This window comes from Grammomys surdaster, unplaced genomic scaffold, assembly GCF_004785775.1.
Source record: "Grammomys surdaster isolate TR1022 unplaced genomic scaffold, NIH_TR_1.0 126278, whole genome shotgun sequence".
Lineage (NCBI taxonomy): Eukaryota > Metazoa > Chordata > Mammalia > Rodentia > Muridae > Grammomys > Grammomys surdaster.
This window is the reverse complement of record NW_021621078.1, coordinates 6,671,440-6,687,643: the sequence shown is the minus strand read 5'-3', so window position 1 is coordinate 6,687,643 and position 16,204 is coordinate 6,671,440. Positions and strand designations below refer to the sequence as shown.

The 16,204-nt window shown below is 47.6% G+C and overlaps 2 protein-coding genes across 4 annotated transcripts; one reads left to right on the top strand and one right to left on the bottom strand.

The window, feature by feature from the left end:
• Window positions 1-318: 318 nt before the first annotated feature.
• Fam57a (family with sequence similarity 57 member A) lies at window positions 319-7,871 on the top strand. Of its 2 annotated transcripts, XM_028759399.1 has the most exons (5): window positions 319-512; window positions 810-893; window positions 3,410-3,611; window positions 5,601-5,696; window positions 6,361-7,871. In XM_028759399.1, the coding sequence occupies exons 1-5, from the start codon at window positions 391-393 to the stop codon at window positions 6,628-6,630; spliced, it is 774 nt and encodes a 257-aa protein (XP_028615232.1). In that variant the 5' UTR covers window positions 319-390; the 3' UTR covers window positions 6,631-7,871. The 2 variants fall into 2 exon arrangements, with proteins under 2 accessions (XP_028615232.1, XP_028615234.1); XM_028759401.1 differs by lacking the exons at window positions 3,410-3,611; window positions 6,361-7,871 and having other exon boundaries at window positions 391-512; window positions 5,601-5,658.
• Gemin4 (gem nuclear organelle associated protein 4) lies at window positions 7,550-16,165 on the bottom strand. Of its 2 annotated transcripts, XR_003710242.1 has the most exons (3): window positions 16,071-16,151; window positions 9,094-12,393; window positions 7,550-8,137 (listed from the first exon to the last, which is right to left on the bottom strand). XR_003710242.1 is itself a non-coding variant. In XM_028759398.1 (2 exons), the coding sequence occupies exons 1-2, from the start codon at window positions 16,078-16,080 to the stop codon at window positions 9,227-9,229; spliced, it is 3,177 nt and encodes a 1,058-aa protein (XP_028615231.1). In that variant the 5' UTR covers window positions 16,081-16,165; the 3' UTR covers window positions 9,050-9,226. The 2 variants fall into 2 exon arrangements, 1 of the variants encoding a protein (XP_028615231.1); XM_028759398.1 differs by lacking the exon at window positions 7,550-8,137 and having other exon boundaries at window positions 9,050-12,393; window positions 16,071-16,165.
• Window positions 16,166-16,204: the final 39 nt, after the last annotated feature.

Below are 16,204 nucleotides of genomic sequence, written 5' to 3'. Positions count from 1 at the left end.
CATCCCTGAGAAGCCACCCTGTGATGGTCACTCCCTTCGGAAGCGACGATGCTCTGTGTACAAGAACAGATGGCCACAGCCCGCCGGGTCCTTAGAGACCTGGGCTCCATGACCCGCATAGTGCACGTCCTGCAGAGAGGCCCCTGCCCACGCCTGCGGGGACAGAGAGGGGACCAGGCAGCCTCACGGCTAGACCCCGCCCCAGCTCCTGCCCGCGCCTATCGCGGCCGGCGCGCTGGTCACGCGGAGGAGCGCCGCGGGCGGGCGGCCAGTGCCGGCTGGGCCCGAGTGGCGGCGGCCGGGCGGGGCGGGTGGAGATTAGAAATAGTGAGAGCCGGCCAAGCCGCCAGCCCGGAGCACGCCGCGCAGCGAGCGGCCGCACCCGCATCCATGCTGCTGACCCTAACCAGCGGCGCGCTCTTCTTCCCGGGGCTCTTCGCGCTCAGCCTCTGGGCGCTGCGCCGCTCGCGGCCCGGATGGACGGAAGACGACTGCCTGACGGTCGGCACCAGGTATCACAATCCACCGCCAGCCCCGGAGGGGTGCCGCCCTCTGCCGCCGACCTGCGCGGGGCTGCGGGCGGGAAGGGGGCGACGGGAAGCGCCCCTCGGTGCGCGGCGGGCCTGGGCGGGAAGGACAGGGAGTGTGCGTCTCCCTCCTGCTGCCCTCGCTCTGGGCATCGCGGCGCCATGGCCGTCCTGGAGGGCGCCTCGGCCCGGGAAAGGCAGGTTGGAGAGTCGTGCTTTGTGCTGTCCGTAGTCGTGGACTAAGAATGCTTTCTTTGGTTTCTCTTCTCTGCCCCACCTTAGGCTAGTGTCCTCCGTGCAGGCAGTGCTGGCCACCGGGGCGGGGCTCATCGTCATCACCTCCTGCAACAACGTTGTCTCAGACAGGTAACGTCCTTTTCCAGGTGGAAAGTACAAACACCCGAGCTGAGCCCCCCCCCCCACCATTTTAACATTTTAATGGTTCATGGATACTAATTCTTTGTCATGCTATGATGTATGTGACTGTCTGGTAGGAAAACCAGTGCACCCTAATTAGTGCTTTCCTCTTGCTGTTTCCAACATCCCAGCTTAGGAGAACCGAGGGGAAAGTGGAAAAATGCTATAGAGCCCGACTTAAAGTAGTGTGTTAGAGGATAATGTGGTCTGACAGTCCCTCTTTATGAGTGGGAGTATGGCTTTTGATTCTTTTAAATACTCTCACTGGGTTCTTCCTCTGGAATATCTTTTTTTGGGGGGGCTCTGGAATATCTTTTAGCAGAGATATAGCAGTGTCTGTGACCAACTTCTGACAGCGAAGTCCACCCTCTGTTTCCCACAGCTGCTCTTGCTTTTCTCCTTTGCTCAAGATTAAATAAAGAGGTCTCTGGTGCCTTTAGAAAACTGAAACGTTTGTGCCCAAAGTCGGGCCAGAAAGTGATATCTACAGCACTTCAGTAAGACAAATCATAAGTTAAGACTGGGATGGGCTATCCTGTTTAGACATAAGTGGTGGTGGTGCTTTGGTTTTATCTGTAGACCTGACTGGCATGGAACTTGTGACAATCCTCCATCTGTCCCCCCAAGGGTAGAATAACAGATGTGCCACCACACTAAAATGCTCTTATTTATCTTCCCACTGGGCTCTTCAAACCACTTTTTCTTCCAGAGAAGCTAAAGGGTGACAGGCAGGAGCCCAGAGAAAGTTGGTTGGCCTCTCCTGATTTTTCACCCTGCCTGTCCTGTTTCCCCTGCTGGAAGAGGAGGCAGAGGAGAGAATGAGACTGTCTCTTAGTGGCCTGGGATCTTATGTGGACTTGATTATACTGTTGACATTTCATGTTTTTTCTCTTATGTCTCTACTTTTTGAGACAGGGTCTCACTAGGTAGTTTGGTCTGGCCTCAGACTCAGAGATCTGCCAGCCTCTACATTCTCAGTGCTGGGATTAAAAGTGTGTACCACCATGCCTGCTCTGGATAGTTATTTTACTTGAAATTGTTCTAAGTAATGAGTCCATTGATAGGCATTAGGTCTTGGATCTTTTGGCCCGGAAAGAAGCAGCTAGCTAACTGATTTGCCTACACGTGTATTAAATGTGCCATTGTTATTTGTTTGCCTCTATTCCGTTTTTTAAAAATTGAGCCATGCTGTAATAAAAGAGCAATTATTCAGTAACATGAGTCTCACATGGCACCTCCTCTAGAGTCCTGGTGCTGCAGTTCAGTGGATTGGCTCCTTGGGAAATCACCTGAGACAAGGTGAAAAGTACATATTTGATCCTATGCATGGCTAGTCTCTGGGGAGCAGAGTGCTTCCCAAGCCTGCAGGTGACTCTGATGCTTAGGTAGTTTGAGAACTATACAATGAGTTTCCTCTTCTAACACAGCTGCTCAGAAATGTGCTAAGTGAGTCTAATCCTCCCAGCATAGGACAAATTCCAATTTAAATGTTTCTTTATATGAAATGTTTGTGGGATGCTGGTAAATCAGAGATAAGACTTTCTTGTGTATGCTAGAACAATAACAAATCATCATTTTTGGCCCGGCAAATGTTTCACTTCTACTGGGCAACTTAATAGGAACAGATATGTGCCCAGAATCAGGCCAGGAAATGGACATCTTTTGTCCCAGCTTCTCTTGGCATTTAGTTGCTATGATGTGGTCCTTGAGATCCAGGTGAACTTCTAAATACTTTTTAAAAACTTGAAATTATTCATTATGTGTTTGCATGCATGCCATACTGTGTTTGTGGAAGACAGACAACTAGCAGGAACTGATTTTCTGCTTCTACCATGGGGTCCTGGGGGATTGAACTGAGGGGCTACCAAGCATAGTGACAAGCATCTTAACCCACTGGACTATCTATTTTTATGAATGAATGGAACCCAGGATTAACTATAGATTTGAAAATAACATGGCCAAGACTGCTTCCTGCAAACTGTCTACAATGGGGCATGGAGAAGCAAGAAAAAGAATGTGTAGATCCAGTAGGTCTCAGAAACTCCCAACTGTTGAGCAACTTAGGAGTTAAACTGGAAAGGTTGGGCTTGTGATTTAGAACACCTTCCAAACCAGTTCCTTGGTGGAGCTGCTGAATCATTTGAAAACTTATCTCCATCAAAGTCAGTTTCTATCAAAATGCTCGAAGTCTACTGTAGATTAGTAGTTGAACCAAGCAAATAGTTACAACAAACTACCTATATATACAGGCAGAGTGAATTCCTGCTTCTCAACCTTGGCCCTCACGAATTTGCTTTATGATTTAGAGACACTCTCCTTAGCAGTATCACCCTCTTCAGTCTGAAGTGTTCAAAGTGACAGTAGCTCATTGAAGATAGAACCAAAGGGAACTAGTGAAGAGATTGGCTTTGTGCTTCATTGACTTCCGTAGTTATTTTAGAGTCTGTCTCTGTGCTTTCTTTTAGGCACTGGCTTGCTACAGAATATGTCTGGTTTTTGATTCCATATATGATGTATGACTTCTATGCCATGTACCTCTGCGAATGGTGCCGAACCAAAGACCAGAAACTCAGACGCACCACCATTATCCGAAACTTCCTGGTTGAAAACCGCCTTATGGTCACACATCATGCGGTCATTCTGCTTTTCCTTGTACCTATTTCACAGGTATGGTCTCGCAGGACAGCAGCCATAACCACTCTGCCATTGGACCATGCCTTGACCATTTCTTAGGAGTTGGAGAGCACTCTTTCTTGTTCTACGTGCACCCTCCTTTAGCTAACTGCTTCCTTGAATTTGTTCTCCCATGCAAGTAGTGGGGGAAACCATGTTGCCTGAAATGTCAGTGGCTTCTAGCCAACACTTACTTTTTAAAAGATTTGTTTTTGTTTTATGTGTATGGGTGTTTTGCCTGCCTGTATGTCTGTGTACTACTTGCTTACCTGGAGGCTTTTGCAGAGGTCAAGAGTGTTGGATTCCCTGGAACTGGAGTTACTAATGGTTTGAGCTACCACATGGGTGCTGGGAATTAAACCTGGGTTGTCTGGAAAAATAGCCATTGCTCATGACCACTGACCTTTATTTCCAGTCCTGTTTTTTATTTTTTCCAGTACCAGGAATTAAGCTAGCACCTCCCCAGTGCTAGGAAAGCAGTCTATCACACATCTGTATCCCCAGCTCTCTCTACTTTTTTAAATAGTCTGAGTTGGTTGGCCTTGAACATATAGTCCTGCCTCAGCTTCCCAAGAAGCTAGAATTATAGGCCTCCACCACCAATAAGCTTAAACATTTTTTTCCTCTTTTTCCCCTGTTTTTTCTTTTTTAAAATTTATTTATTTATTTATTATTTTCATTTTTAAATTTTTTTTATTTTTTGGTTTTTTCAAGACAGGGTTTCTCTGTGTAGCCCTGGCTGTCCTGGAACTCACTCTGTAGACCAGGCTGGCCTCGAACTCAGAAATCCACCTGTCTCTGCCTCCCGAGTGCTGGGATTAAAGGCGTGCGCCACCACTGCCCAGCCCTATTTATTTATTTTTAAGTATGTGAATACACTGCAGCTATCTTCAGACACACCAGAAGAGGGCATTGGATCCCATTGCAGATGGTTGTGAGCCACCATTTGGTTGCTGGGAATTGAACTCAGGATCTCTGGAAGAGCAGTCAGTACTCTTAACTACTGACCCATCTCTCCAGCCCTTTTCTGGTTTTTCAAGACATGATTTCTCGTGTACCCCTGGCTGTTCTGGCACTCTATAGATCAGACCAGGCTAGCCTCAAACTCAGAGATATGCCTGCCTCTGCCTCCTCAGTGCTTGAATTAAAGGTATATACCACCACCACCTGGCTCAACATTGTTTATTTTAGCGATTATCTATTTGTGTGGATATGCAAGTACCTGTGGAGGCCAGAAGTAGCATCAGATCTCTTGGAGCTAGAGATGCAGATAGTTCTGAACTGTTTGACAGAGGTGCTGGGAATCAAACTCTGGTTCCCTGGACGAGTAGCAAGTGTTCTTAACCACAGAGCCATCTTTCCAGCCCAATTTGTTTATTTTCTAAGACAGAGTCTCACTATATAAACCCTGTCTAGTCTCATATGGCAATCTTCCTGTCTCTGAGTGTTGAGATTAAAGCATGTATTCCAGCATTCTATTATTTTCTTATTTACTTTGTATATGTATGGAGACAAATGTGGAGGTCAAGGGACAACTTGCAAGAGTCAGTTCTTTCCTTCCATCGCATGGGTCCTATAGGTGGGTCAAACTTAGGTCATCAGGCTTATAGGCCATTGCCTTTATCGGCTAGTTTTCTTATCCCTGTTACTGAGCAGGTGTTCCAGCAGCTAGACTGCTATTCAGTAAGGACTTAGCCTTCTAGCAGACTTTGAGTTGAACAGGCCCAGAGTCTTGTCTTTGACATACAGAAGCAGGCTAGAGCTCCTCCCTATTGTCTCTAAAATCAGAGGAAGCCTGCTGTAGCCTATCTACACTTGCCTTTGGATCCTCCCCAAGAAGTGATTGCCAGGGAAGCAATGGGATATAACTGGATAGCCATTTGCCTGTTAATATTTTTCTCATGGTTATCTTTTCCCTATCGACCTAGATATTCCTTCCAGTAGCTTCTTTACCCTCCACATCCTCGTTTCTTCTCTCTGCAGAAGCTCCGAGGAGAACTTGGAGACTTCTTTGTCGGATGCATCTTCACAGCAGAACTGAGTACTCCGTTTGTGTCGCTGGGCAGAATTCTGATCCAGGTGTGTATATGGGTGAAACAGCAGAGGTAATGAAGGAGGAAACAGATTGGGGTTTGGAGAGATCACAGTGCTGAGTAAGGAGACCCTTTGATATATTACTTCATCATCCAAACCATAAGACTTTGATCTGACCCAGGTTACACACACAACACACGCACACACACACACATACACGTGCACACACACACACCACATTGTATTATTTGGCCACAATTTAATCAGTCATTCTTATACATCTATAAGGGGGGGTGGCTTAAGTCACTTTTGGTAAAATTATGAGGTTATATATTATGACTGAGGAGATAGCTCAGTGGGCAAGACAGCTTGCTGCACAAGTACCTATTCAGGGCAACAGCCATAATACTGAGCCACAAGCAAGTGCCGGCTAGGCATGGCAGAGTGTGCAACCTAGCTAAAAGCGTGAGCTCTGGGTTCAGTGAGACCCTGTCATAAGAGAGTGAGATGAAGGCAACCTACCATCTTCTGGCCTCCATAAGTACATGCATGTAAACATGCTTTTGTGTGTGTGTCCAGGTGCCCAGCAATTTAGCACTGTAGGTCTTGACTTGTACAAGAACGTGCTTAACTGTTGTAAGGCTGGGCTCCATACTCCAATAACCCATCCTTTTGGTGACCTTGCCTTATCCTTCCCTTTCTCTTACAGCTAAAGCAGCAGCATACGCTTCTTTACAAGGTCAATGGGATCCTCACGGTGACCACCTTTCTGTTCTGCCGGATTCTCCTTTTCCCATTCATGTACTGGTCCTATGGACAACAAAAAGGACTAAGCGTGCTCCAAGTGCCATTTAATATCCCCTTACACTGCAATGTGGCCAATGCCATCCTCATCTCTCCCCAGCTCTACTGGTTCTCACTGCTGTGCAAGAAGGCAGCCCGGCTCTTTGACACTGCCAAAGCCAAAAAGGATGGTTAATTACTCTCAGGGGTCAGGCACTCACACTAGCTGCCTCGTCTACTCAGTATTCCAAGGACCAACTCATGCCTGGGGTAGTCTCTGCCTTCTGGGTGTTGATAAGCCTCTGGATTCATGGTTTTCTTTTTTAAAATCCCCATTACCTCCCCCTTCTAACCAGCCTTTTGCAAAAGCACTTTTGTTTTGTTTTCTGGTGATAACTTGGATCCTGTCAAACCTCAACTGCAGTAGTTTTAATGCAAACCTAAGGAGCCTTCCTTGGGCTTGTGACAAGAGTTCTGGGAGGTGAAGCACTGCTCTCCCCCTTCCCACCCACTCAGGGCAACACCCGAACTGGGCCAGAAGCAAGTGACAACTTGGTTCTTCAAATAGTGTCATTTTCCAATACTAGGAAAGGTATTGTGGGTGTGTCTTTTACTGTTTACTAGACAGCCCTTGTCCTCATCTGTGGATCTCTTGCTTGCTGATGTCTAGTCAGAAGGACTCACTGGCAATGGGCAGGGCTGAGAACCTGAAGCACTTGAGCAGGTCAGGTGGCCAGCAGAGGCCAGCATCTTTGCAGACCGACTTTGTATAAAGACCACTATCTTTATACACTAACTTGTGAGCTTGTTGCAAGCAGTTACCTACACTATTTCCTTTTTAGCACAGCCTCTCATGACCAGTTTTCTCTGTATCCACCACACACACCAAAAGCTGGCCTGAAACTCCAGGGATAAGGTGAAGTGATGGCTTCTATAGTAGCTTACTGGGTAATCCCACACTGACACTGCCCTTTCATACAAAATGGATACAGATGTCTGCTCTCCAGCTTTTGAGGTGTCTTATAGGCCAGTGCTTCTAGTGCTTCCTGCTAAGACCCATTTCTGTGTTGAATGCGCAGCCATTTAGCCACAGAAAGCTAGAGAACAGGGGGGAAGGCAGACCAGCCAGAGCATGTCCTGTGGACCAATGCCATTAGCTGTGTGCAGTAGGATGTGGTGTAGCACTGATCATCCTCCACCACAGATTGGGTCTGAGAGGACCTACTGCCACTTCAGGTGGCAGCAAAAACACTACAGTGCCTTATAATTCACTGTCTGTGGACTTCTAAAGGACCGGATGGTTGTGTCTCGATTTTTGAGTTTCAGTCTTTAATAGGTGCCATTTAAAAACCATTTAAAAATGCTGTTTTGTGTCTTTTGTTCTGTTTACTGTATACACAAGTGATCCATATGGTAATTAAATTGCACTAAATTCTATATTTGTTACGTGCACTGGTGCTGACTTCCCCAAACATCAGAGACCCAGCCTAAGTGCTGTGTTCGGTAATTCCTAGTCTGGTTACGGAAGGCGAATGGCCTCCAGGCAGGTCTTACTCATACCTTCATCCAACATGTTGGTTCAAGGTACCAAAGGATACACTACACGGAAGGTGCCCAGAATTCAAGCTCAGTGTTCACGTGTAACTTCAAGTTTCTCTTCCTCTGGTGGATCCCAATTAGGAGTTGGGAGGGTAGAAGCCTGCCTGTTGACCACAGAATAGTTTACATTAGGTGGGAGAAGAGTACCTGAATAGTAAACCATTTTAGATGAGGGTGTGGATAAGTACGTGATGGGACCTTTTCTCTCATCTCCTTAAATGATACCTCCCTAACCAGTTCTAAGAGTTGTGTAATGTTACCCTAGAAACCTTATGCTTTCGTTTTTATGCTTCTGTACATTGTTGCCTATGCCACTCATTCATCAAAACCAAAACAATCTCACCCCAGGAAGAAGGTAATTATACCCACCCTCCAAGGGCACCAGCTGTTCACCAGCCCTGGCTTAGCACCTCTCCTGGGTGTGCTGAGTGGATGGTTACTATCCCCTTAACATCCAACATTTCTTGGTTCAGTCCTCTGACAAAGGGGCAGGCCTCTTTGGCACACAAGTCACAACCAGTGCTGAATGTGCCCCTTTCCACATCTGCCCTTTTTGAGATAACCTTGGAAAAAAGATCAAATACGAAAATGCTTGCTAGTAGCCCAGGCTGGTCTTGAACTGAACCTTCTACTTCAGCTACCTGAATGCTGGGATTATAAGTAGGTACCACTACCAGGCCTAGTTGAAAAGACTCAAAGAGGGCCTAACTAAAAAGAATATATAACCTTCTATTTTTTTTCCCCTACTAGGTAGCTCCACCTTTGGGCTTACTGCCAAATCTAGGTGGAGAATTTCAGTTACAAACATGTTCCTCCCCAGCTGGGCTTTTTTTAAAACTTTTAGATATTCCTATGTAGTCTAGGTTGCCACCCTCTGCCTGAGCCTCCTGAAGGCTGATGCTACAGGAGTGCACTCCCACACCTGTCCTACTGGCTTGACTTGATCCTAAAGACTACCTAAACCTAACTTTGGAGCATATTTAAGCCCAAACTTCTGAGAAAGGCTCAAGACAAGATTAAACCAAAAAAAATTTTTATTCAAGTAGTATGTGACAAATACCTAAGAAACTATTTCTTTACACTGCTCTTGTATTCCTTTCCCTGTGTCCATTCTCATAACAAGGTTTGTTCTTAGCTCTGGGCCCTGCAGAAACACCGTGTTGGATGCATAGCTTTGTTCTGCCCTCCACGGGTCAGAGGTTGTTGATCTTTTGTAGCAGGGTTTGGCGCCGCTCCTCAGGGCTAATGTTCTTGGCAATAGACTTTAAGAAGCGCTGCTCATCTACCTTCTGGAGCAAGGAGCTGACAGAAGGGTTGGTTTTGCTTAGGGTCTCATAGCAGGTAAGGATTTCCAAGGCCAGCACGTAGAGGGGTTCACAGACCTCCTGCGGGAGCATGGCCATGATATGCAGAACATGACAGAACATCTGGGTATAGACAAACAAGGTTTCCTGAGTAAGATCTCCTTCTTGTCCCTGGGCCCAGGGACCCACTGACTGTATCAACCTGACTGCATCCAGGACACTGGTCAGACTACTACAGAGGAGTTTGACTACATGGCTCCAACCGTCCAAAGGAAGCCAGTTACAACAGCTCTGACTGCAAAGAAACTGGAAAGCTCTCAACGAAAGAACAGAGAGTTGAAGTTCCTGGGCAAAAGGCCTCAGGTTGAGCAGGGGAACAAACTGGATATACTCTAGACTGTAAGGGACATGAAGAAGCTGTTTCTCCAATAGCTTCCTGGTCAGCTGCTGAAGATACTGCCATTCCTGGGGGCTACACCAAGGCATGACTTGTACAAGGGCCACCAGAAAGCCCTTGCTAAACAATCTGACCTCCTCAGGATTGCCCACATCTACCACCAGGAGGGAAAGCATCTGTTCAGAGATACAGCTGGAGATTGAACAGCATTCCATCCAGGCGAGAAGCCCCGTGCCAGGCCCATAACCTTCGTGGGCTTGTGAGGTCCACTGGGCCTCAGAAAGCTTACAGATCTCAAAAAGGGTAGCTGGCACCTCACACTTGAAGTGGCCTTCAAAGAAATTCTTCAGTCTCAGGCCCACAGTCCAATCTAGCTGGTCTAATTTGCGGTGGAGCCAGGACAGAGACTTGGCCCAGGTGTCTGGGGAGAAGGTTTCTGTGTTGGCTAGCACAATCTCACAGAGGAGCTCTAGAATGTGGGTCACAAGATCCTTGCTGTCCAGAGTGAGGAAGCGCTTCTCCCGTGGGAGCTGCCAGAACTTGCTAAAGCTGTCCAGGAGCTGGCACAAGCTGAAGAGCAGGGGGAATGGGGAGCAGGTCTGCAGCCAATACTCTTCCAAGCCTGCATTGGCTTCAAGGGTCTGGATGAAGAGCTTCAGACTCAGGCCTACTTCCTCCATGTCTAGCATCAAGAAAGGTAGGACAAACTCCTTCAGCACCTCATCTGGCTCCAGAAGAGCAGCAATTGGAATCCCCTGTGGTTTCACAGGATTCATCAGGCAGCTTACCAGCTCCAGAAACTGTTTCTCTTCTTTGGGTGTAGAGAACTTGGTCCAGACAGTTTCTTTGAGGCAGGACACCATGAAACTAGTATATAGATTTGGCCCTTGTTCTTCTGTGAACTTCAGGGCAGGGAAGGCAGTGAGAATCTGAGCCAGGAACCTATGTGTACCAAGATTGGTCACAGCTAGGCTACACATCTTCTTCACCACAACTTCTGGGTTCAGGATAACCAGGTGGGCCACAGAGGCCACAGCTTTAGACAGGCCCTGTTCAGAGGTACTCTGTGCAAGCTGGTTAAATGTTGTATTGAGGTCTTCCTGGAAACCCTCCAAGTAATCAGACAACCTGTCTGAGAGGCCCTTTGGCCCCAAATAATGCAGGATACCAGAAAGAACTTTATTTTTGTCTGGAAGAGAGAGGTCTTCATAGCATTGCAGGGTCAAGCAGATTACCTGCTTGATCTGAGTCTGGGGGATAACCTTATTAGAGTTGATGACTTCAATCACTGTTTCCAGCAGACTCAAGACCAAGTCTGGTTCTCTGAAGAGAGACCTGTTGTTAACCAGGCAGGCAACCCACTCATCTGAAAAGGCCCACTTCTTCTCAGAAGCAAAAATGTAGCACATTTCCATGTGCCGGTCCATCTTCTGTTCAATGATGGCCATGGCAATGGAGGCAGTGATGTCCTCAAGGCCCTTGTCATTCAGCATTCTGCTGGTTTTCCTCAGGAAGTCCCTGACACACTCAGCCAATTCCGAGACCACCTCCCTCTCTTCCTTAGGCATGTTGGTAGTATCCAGGTAGAGCTCCAAGTTCTGGCTGAAGGAAGTCAGACTGTCACACAGCCGGTATGTGTCATAATTTGTTCCCTGACTGCTGTTGAGCATGCCCTGCAGCTCTGCACCCCACTCCTGCAGCAGGTTGTACATAAGCTCAAACCCCATGAAAACAGTCTCACTGGGGAGTTTGGCCAGTGAGGTGAGACTCACATCTCGCTCTGCCTCCTTTACCTTGTCTGCCAGGGCCTGTTGATGGTATGGGTTCTGGGTGTCCGAATTCCACACAGAGATCACTGTAGCGAGTTTGTCTAGGTACACAGTGGCAGACACCTCCTGGGTGTCATCCTCCATCAGTGCAAACACACTCAGCATGTCAGCCAAGTTAGCTAATGCACAGCACTTCATTCCAAGGGACAGGATTCTCTTTTGGATCTGCTTCAGCCCGTTAAGCAGCATGGCCAAAAGTGGCATGATGGGACCTACATCTGGGTCAGACTTAAACCTCTTTGGAGGATGGGAAAACTCGTCTGAGGATGGTAAGTATTTATGGGCCATCGTCCTGAACTGGGAAAGCAAGGGGTCCTGCTGGTCACCCTTGTGCTTCATCATTTCCCACCAGACATCTAGGAAGAAGGCCACATCCTTGGAAGAAGTATCAATAGTCAAGTGCTCCAGAAAGCTCTGTAGTTCTGAGCGTCCAATGGTGGTAGGCAGGGCCATTAGGAGCTGAATGAAGAGTCCAGAAGCTTCCAGAGACTTGAGCAGCTCAAAAAGGACTGTGTGGTTGATGGTAGGGATCATGTTGCCCACGGAGAAGAACACATCTTCCTGCCACCGAGTATCAGTGTCAGAAGGGCTGACAGGGGAGGGCTGAAGAACCTTGGCCCAGATGATGATCAGTGCTTTCTTCTTCCAGGCAAATGGCTGAGAATGTGCGGTGGCTGAGGAGATCTCCTTCAAGGCCTCCACAATGGGCTGTCCCACGTGTTCCCAATCAGACTTTGTTAACTGTACCAGAGCTTTGGGATGGAACAGCTGCTCAGCCATCAAGAAGCCCCCATGCAGAATAGTCATTTCCTCACAGATATTCAAGGGTCCTGCACAGAGAAGCCAAGAGTTAATGAAGTTTTCAGAATAGTGAGCAGAAGCTAGGAGAAGCAAACAGCCAACGGATGGCTATCGTTATCAAGATGACCTTGACATCAATGGGAGAGGAAGGCATGGTTAGTAAGAGCTTGCAAAGGGCTGGGGGGTCACAAGGTCTTGGCTGAGGAACAAAAACCGGTTTCCAAGATCTCTGGCCTGGATATCAGAACAATGGTACCTCTGGAAATAAGAGGCAGAGAGGAACTCAGAAGAGGCTTTCAAGTTTTTAAAAAATATTTTAATTATGTGTATGTATCTGTTGGGGTTTGTGCATATGAATGCAGTGTCCACAGAAGCCAGTCTGGAGCTGGAATTACAGGTGATTGAGCCTGCTGGTGTGGCTGCTAAGAACTAAACTCTAGTCTTCTACAAGAAACATATGTGCTCTTAACCATGAAATCATCCCTCTTAGCCCCTCAGGACAAGTTTTAAGGGAAGACAAGTTCAATGTTGGCTACCTTGAGTCTGAGGTAGACCATTTAGTGATGTCTTTCAGCCACGGCAATAAATTAAGGAGAAAAGGCCTGATGTGAGGATAGGCAGTGCCAACCCAGAGAAGTCCATGAAAATTAAGGAAGTGACTAAGATCCCTCAGCAAAGCACAAAGAGGACAACTGGACTGCCCAGGTTTACAGTGGGTAGAGGATCAGGGGACAGTGCTACCAAGTATGCATTAGAAGACATGACAGAGGCAGATTAAAGACATCTGCCACCAAACCTGATGACCTGAATTTGATCCCTAGAACCGATATGGTAACCTTAACCTCTACAAGCTGTCTTCTGACCAACACTTGTGCACCGTGGCATCCACACAAAGAATGTAATAAAAAAACTGAACAAAACTGAGCTCAGTGACGACAGACTATGGAAGACACAACAGGCAGTCTTTGGGGGGGGGTTTTGTTTATTGTCTTACTTTAGTTATTTTGTTGTTGTCTAAGACAGGGTCTCACTATGAACTGGCTGGCTTTTAACTCAAGAGATATGCCTGCTTCTACATCCTGAGTGCTGAGATTAAAGGCCTGTGCCACCACACCCAGCTGAGCCTGTTTTTGAACCCAGAGCCTTGCATGTAACAGGCAAGCACTCTACCATTAAGCTGTATCCCGAGCCTTGCCTTCCTTCTTTCTAAACACATTCCTGCTAACAAGTTTCAACATTCTGTTCCTTAAAGGAAAAAAGTTCACCCAGCAGTTTCTTCCAGTCAAAAAGGACAAGCTAGTGAAGGTTCTGGCTGTGGCAGGAACCAGGAAGTGGACACAACAAATATTACATCAAGAAAGCGGTCATTCATTCACTGAGCTAAGAACTGATACAGACATTTAAAGGAAGGCAATATGGGGGTTTAATCAAGACAATGGATTTAAATCCTAGCTCAGTCATTAAAAAAAATGATGTGACTTTACACACATTACTGAGTCTCCCGTTCCCATACATGAGATTATAATCTTCATGGTATAACTGTGAGAATCACATGACACAACATACACTAATCCCACTTTTGTAACTGTTTTGGTACTGTTACCTTTTTGAAGCCATCTCCCAGGGATAGAAGAATGGAAGGGTTATATAAGCTATCTTTTTTTTTTTTTCGAGACAGGGTTTCTCTGTATAGCCCTGGGCTGGAACTCACTCTGTAGACCAGGCTGGCCTCGAACTCAGAAATCCGCCTGCCTCTGCCTCCCAATTGCTGGGATTAAAGGAGTGCGCCACCACCGCCCGGCTATATAAGCTATCTTAACAATAATCAGACCACCAAGAGCCTGATTTAAATGCTCAATTGTTGGCAGGACTAGTCTTGTCAATATTTTGTCTCCTCCAGTGCAGAAACAAATGGGCACAAGTCTTTCTCAAAGTGTATAATCTGGCCTAGAAGCTAAGAGTGCAACAACTTGTCACGGTCACTGTTCCTGACCATCTCTACTCCTTCCCAGGGCCTAGCTCTTTCCTCAGTCCGCTATGCTCCCAGATCTCTACTCTCACATGCCAGAGTCACCAGTGGACAGTTGTGGAGGTCTATCCCTTTAGTCCCAGCTCTCGTGAGGCAGATTTTTATGAGGCAAGCCTGGTCCACATACTGAGTTTCAGTCTAGCCAAGGCTACATCATGACACTGTCTCAAACTTCTACCCCTAGGGAAAAAAAATTACTGACTCCAGGCCACTAAAGAATCTCCTGGCCACTAAATATTTATTGTCACTGCCTGCCCACCCCAAGTCAAGGATCAACACCCCCAAAAATACCCAGGCCTGAAGGCAATCCACCCTGGTTTCCATAGTGTCAGCTTGGCTCACCCAGCTGCGGCAGGGTTCTTTCTGGCTCAGGTTGTTCTGCCTGCCCCCCAGACACATTTCCTTATAACTGTAAATTACATTTTATTGCATTAGACATCAGCTTAGCTGAGAAAATATCTGCTGCCAAACGTTGTCTTTCAGACGCTGTGTACATGTGACTTGAAAAAGTCCCAGACTCGCTTCATAGCTAGGGGAAACTCAAAGGCTTTTATCAGTAGCTGGTGCTAGGAAGTGACTGCTTACTTTGGTAGGCACTGGGCTTGGTGGCGCACTTTTATTTTTTTCTGAGATAGGCTCTTGTTACATAGCTGGAACTGGCTTGAAACTATACAGACCAGGTTGGCCTAGAACTCTTGAGATTCTTCTGCCTCTGCCTCCAGAGTGCAAATTAGATATAGGCCACCACACCCAGCTTTACACCTATAAAAAAAAACCATTTAATCATCAAACTAACTTCTTGAGGATTATCACTCCTGTTTTAGAGACGGGAACCTAGAGGCCCAGACACAACTTTGCAGGGCGTCTCAACTAGGCAGTCAAGCCGTGGTAGCACTCTTCACAGCTGCAGGTCACGAAACTACCATTCCACACTAAAGAGCTGGCTAGGGACAAAGACATTTCTCCACAGCCACAGCGTATTATTTGCAAACCTTGGAGTACTTCCCAGGACGGCCCCCTCGTCTTACCCTCTAAAGAGCACACCTAGCAGGGTGGGGAGGGTTGGCAGATGGCCACAGATTTCTATCAACTCCGCCTTCCTTCCAGACCTCGCCTAAAACGATACTAAAAAGTGAAATCTCCGGCTGCGCAACCCCTGCTCACAAGCGAGGGCTGAGGGGCACCACTGTGCTTGAGTCAGCGGAGGGGGTCCTGTTATGCACGTGGTCGCAAAGAAAACGCCAAGCCTCTGGGAGAAAGACAGTATCAGCATCTCTGCTTTATGTATTTGAGGACCTGATAAGAAACATGTTCACTAACTCGGCGGTCATTCAATAACGAAGAACTGTCCGGATGTCCGTCCCTCCCAGGCCAGCATTTTCGAAACACGTGCAGTAGCCCTGTGCATTTCCGGGAGAACCAAGGCTACATTCGCTCGCGGTTTCCCACTGGGAAGACACTACGAAGGACGGAGGAGGAATCGAGGAGACCACCGTGAGGTGGGACTGCAGGATGGAGGCCCGCCTCGCGGTTACGGGTCCCCGAAAACTCCTCAAGACCCCAGCCTCCCGAGCAGGCTCGAGAGAGCGCCGCAGAAGCAGTGCAGAGCCTCAGCCCACACTGGAGGCGCTTTGTGGGGCGCGGCCCAGGGGCCGGAGTAGGGAAGCGGGAACCCACCTAAGTCCATGGCGGCGACGCTGGCGGCGGGCTAGACCGCCCCTCCTATTCCAAGGCCGCGAACCGGGCGCCCGCGCCACGGCACAAAGGGCGGCGCTACAGGCGCGTCACAGGCCCCGCCCACAGCGCGTCTC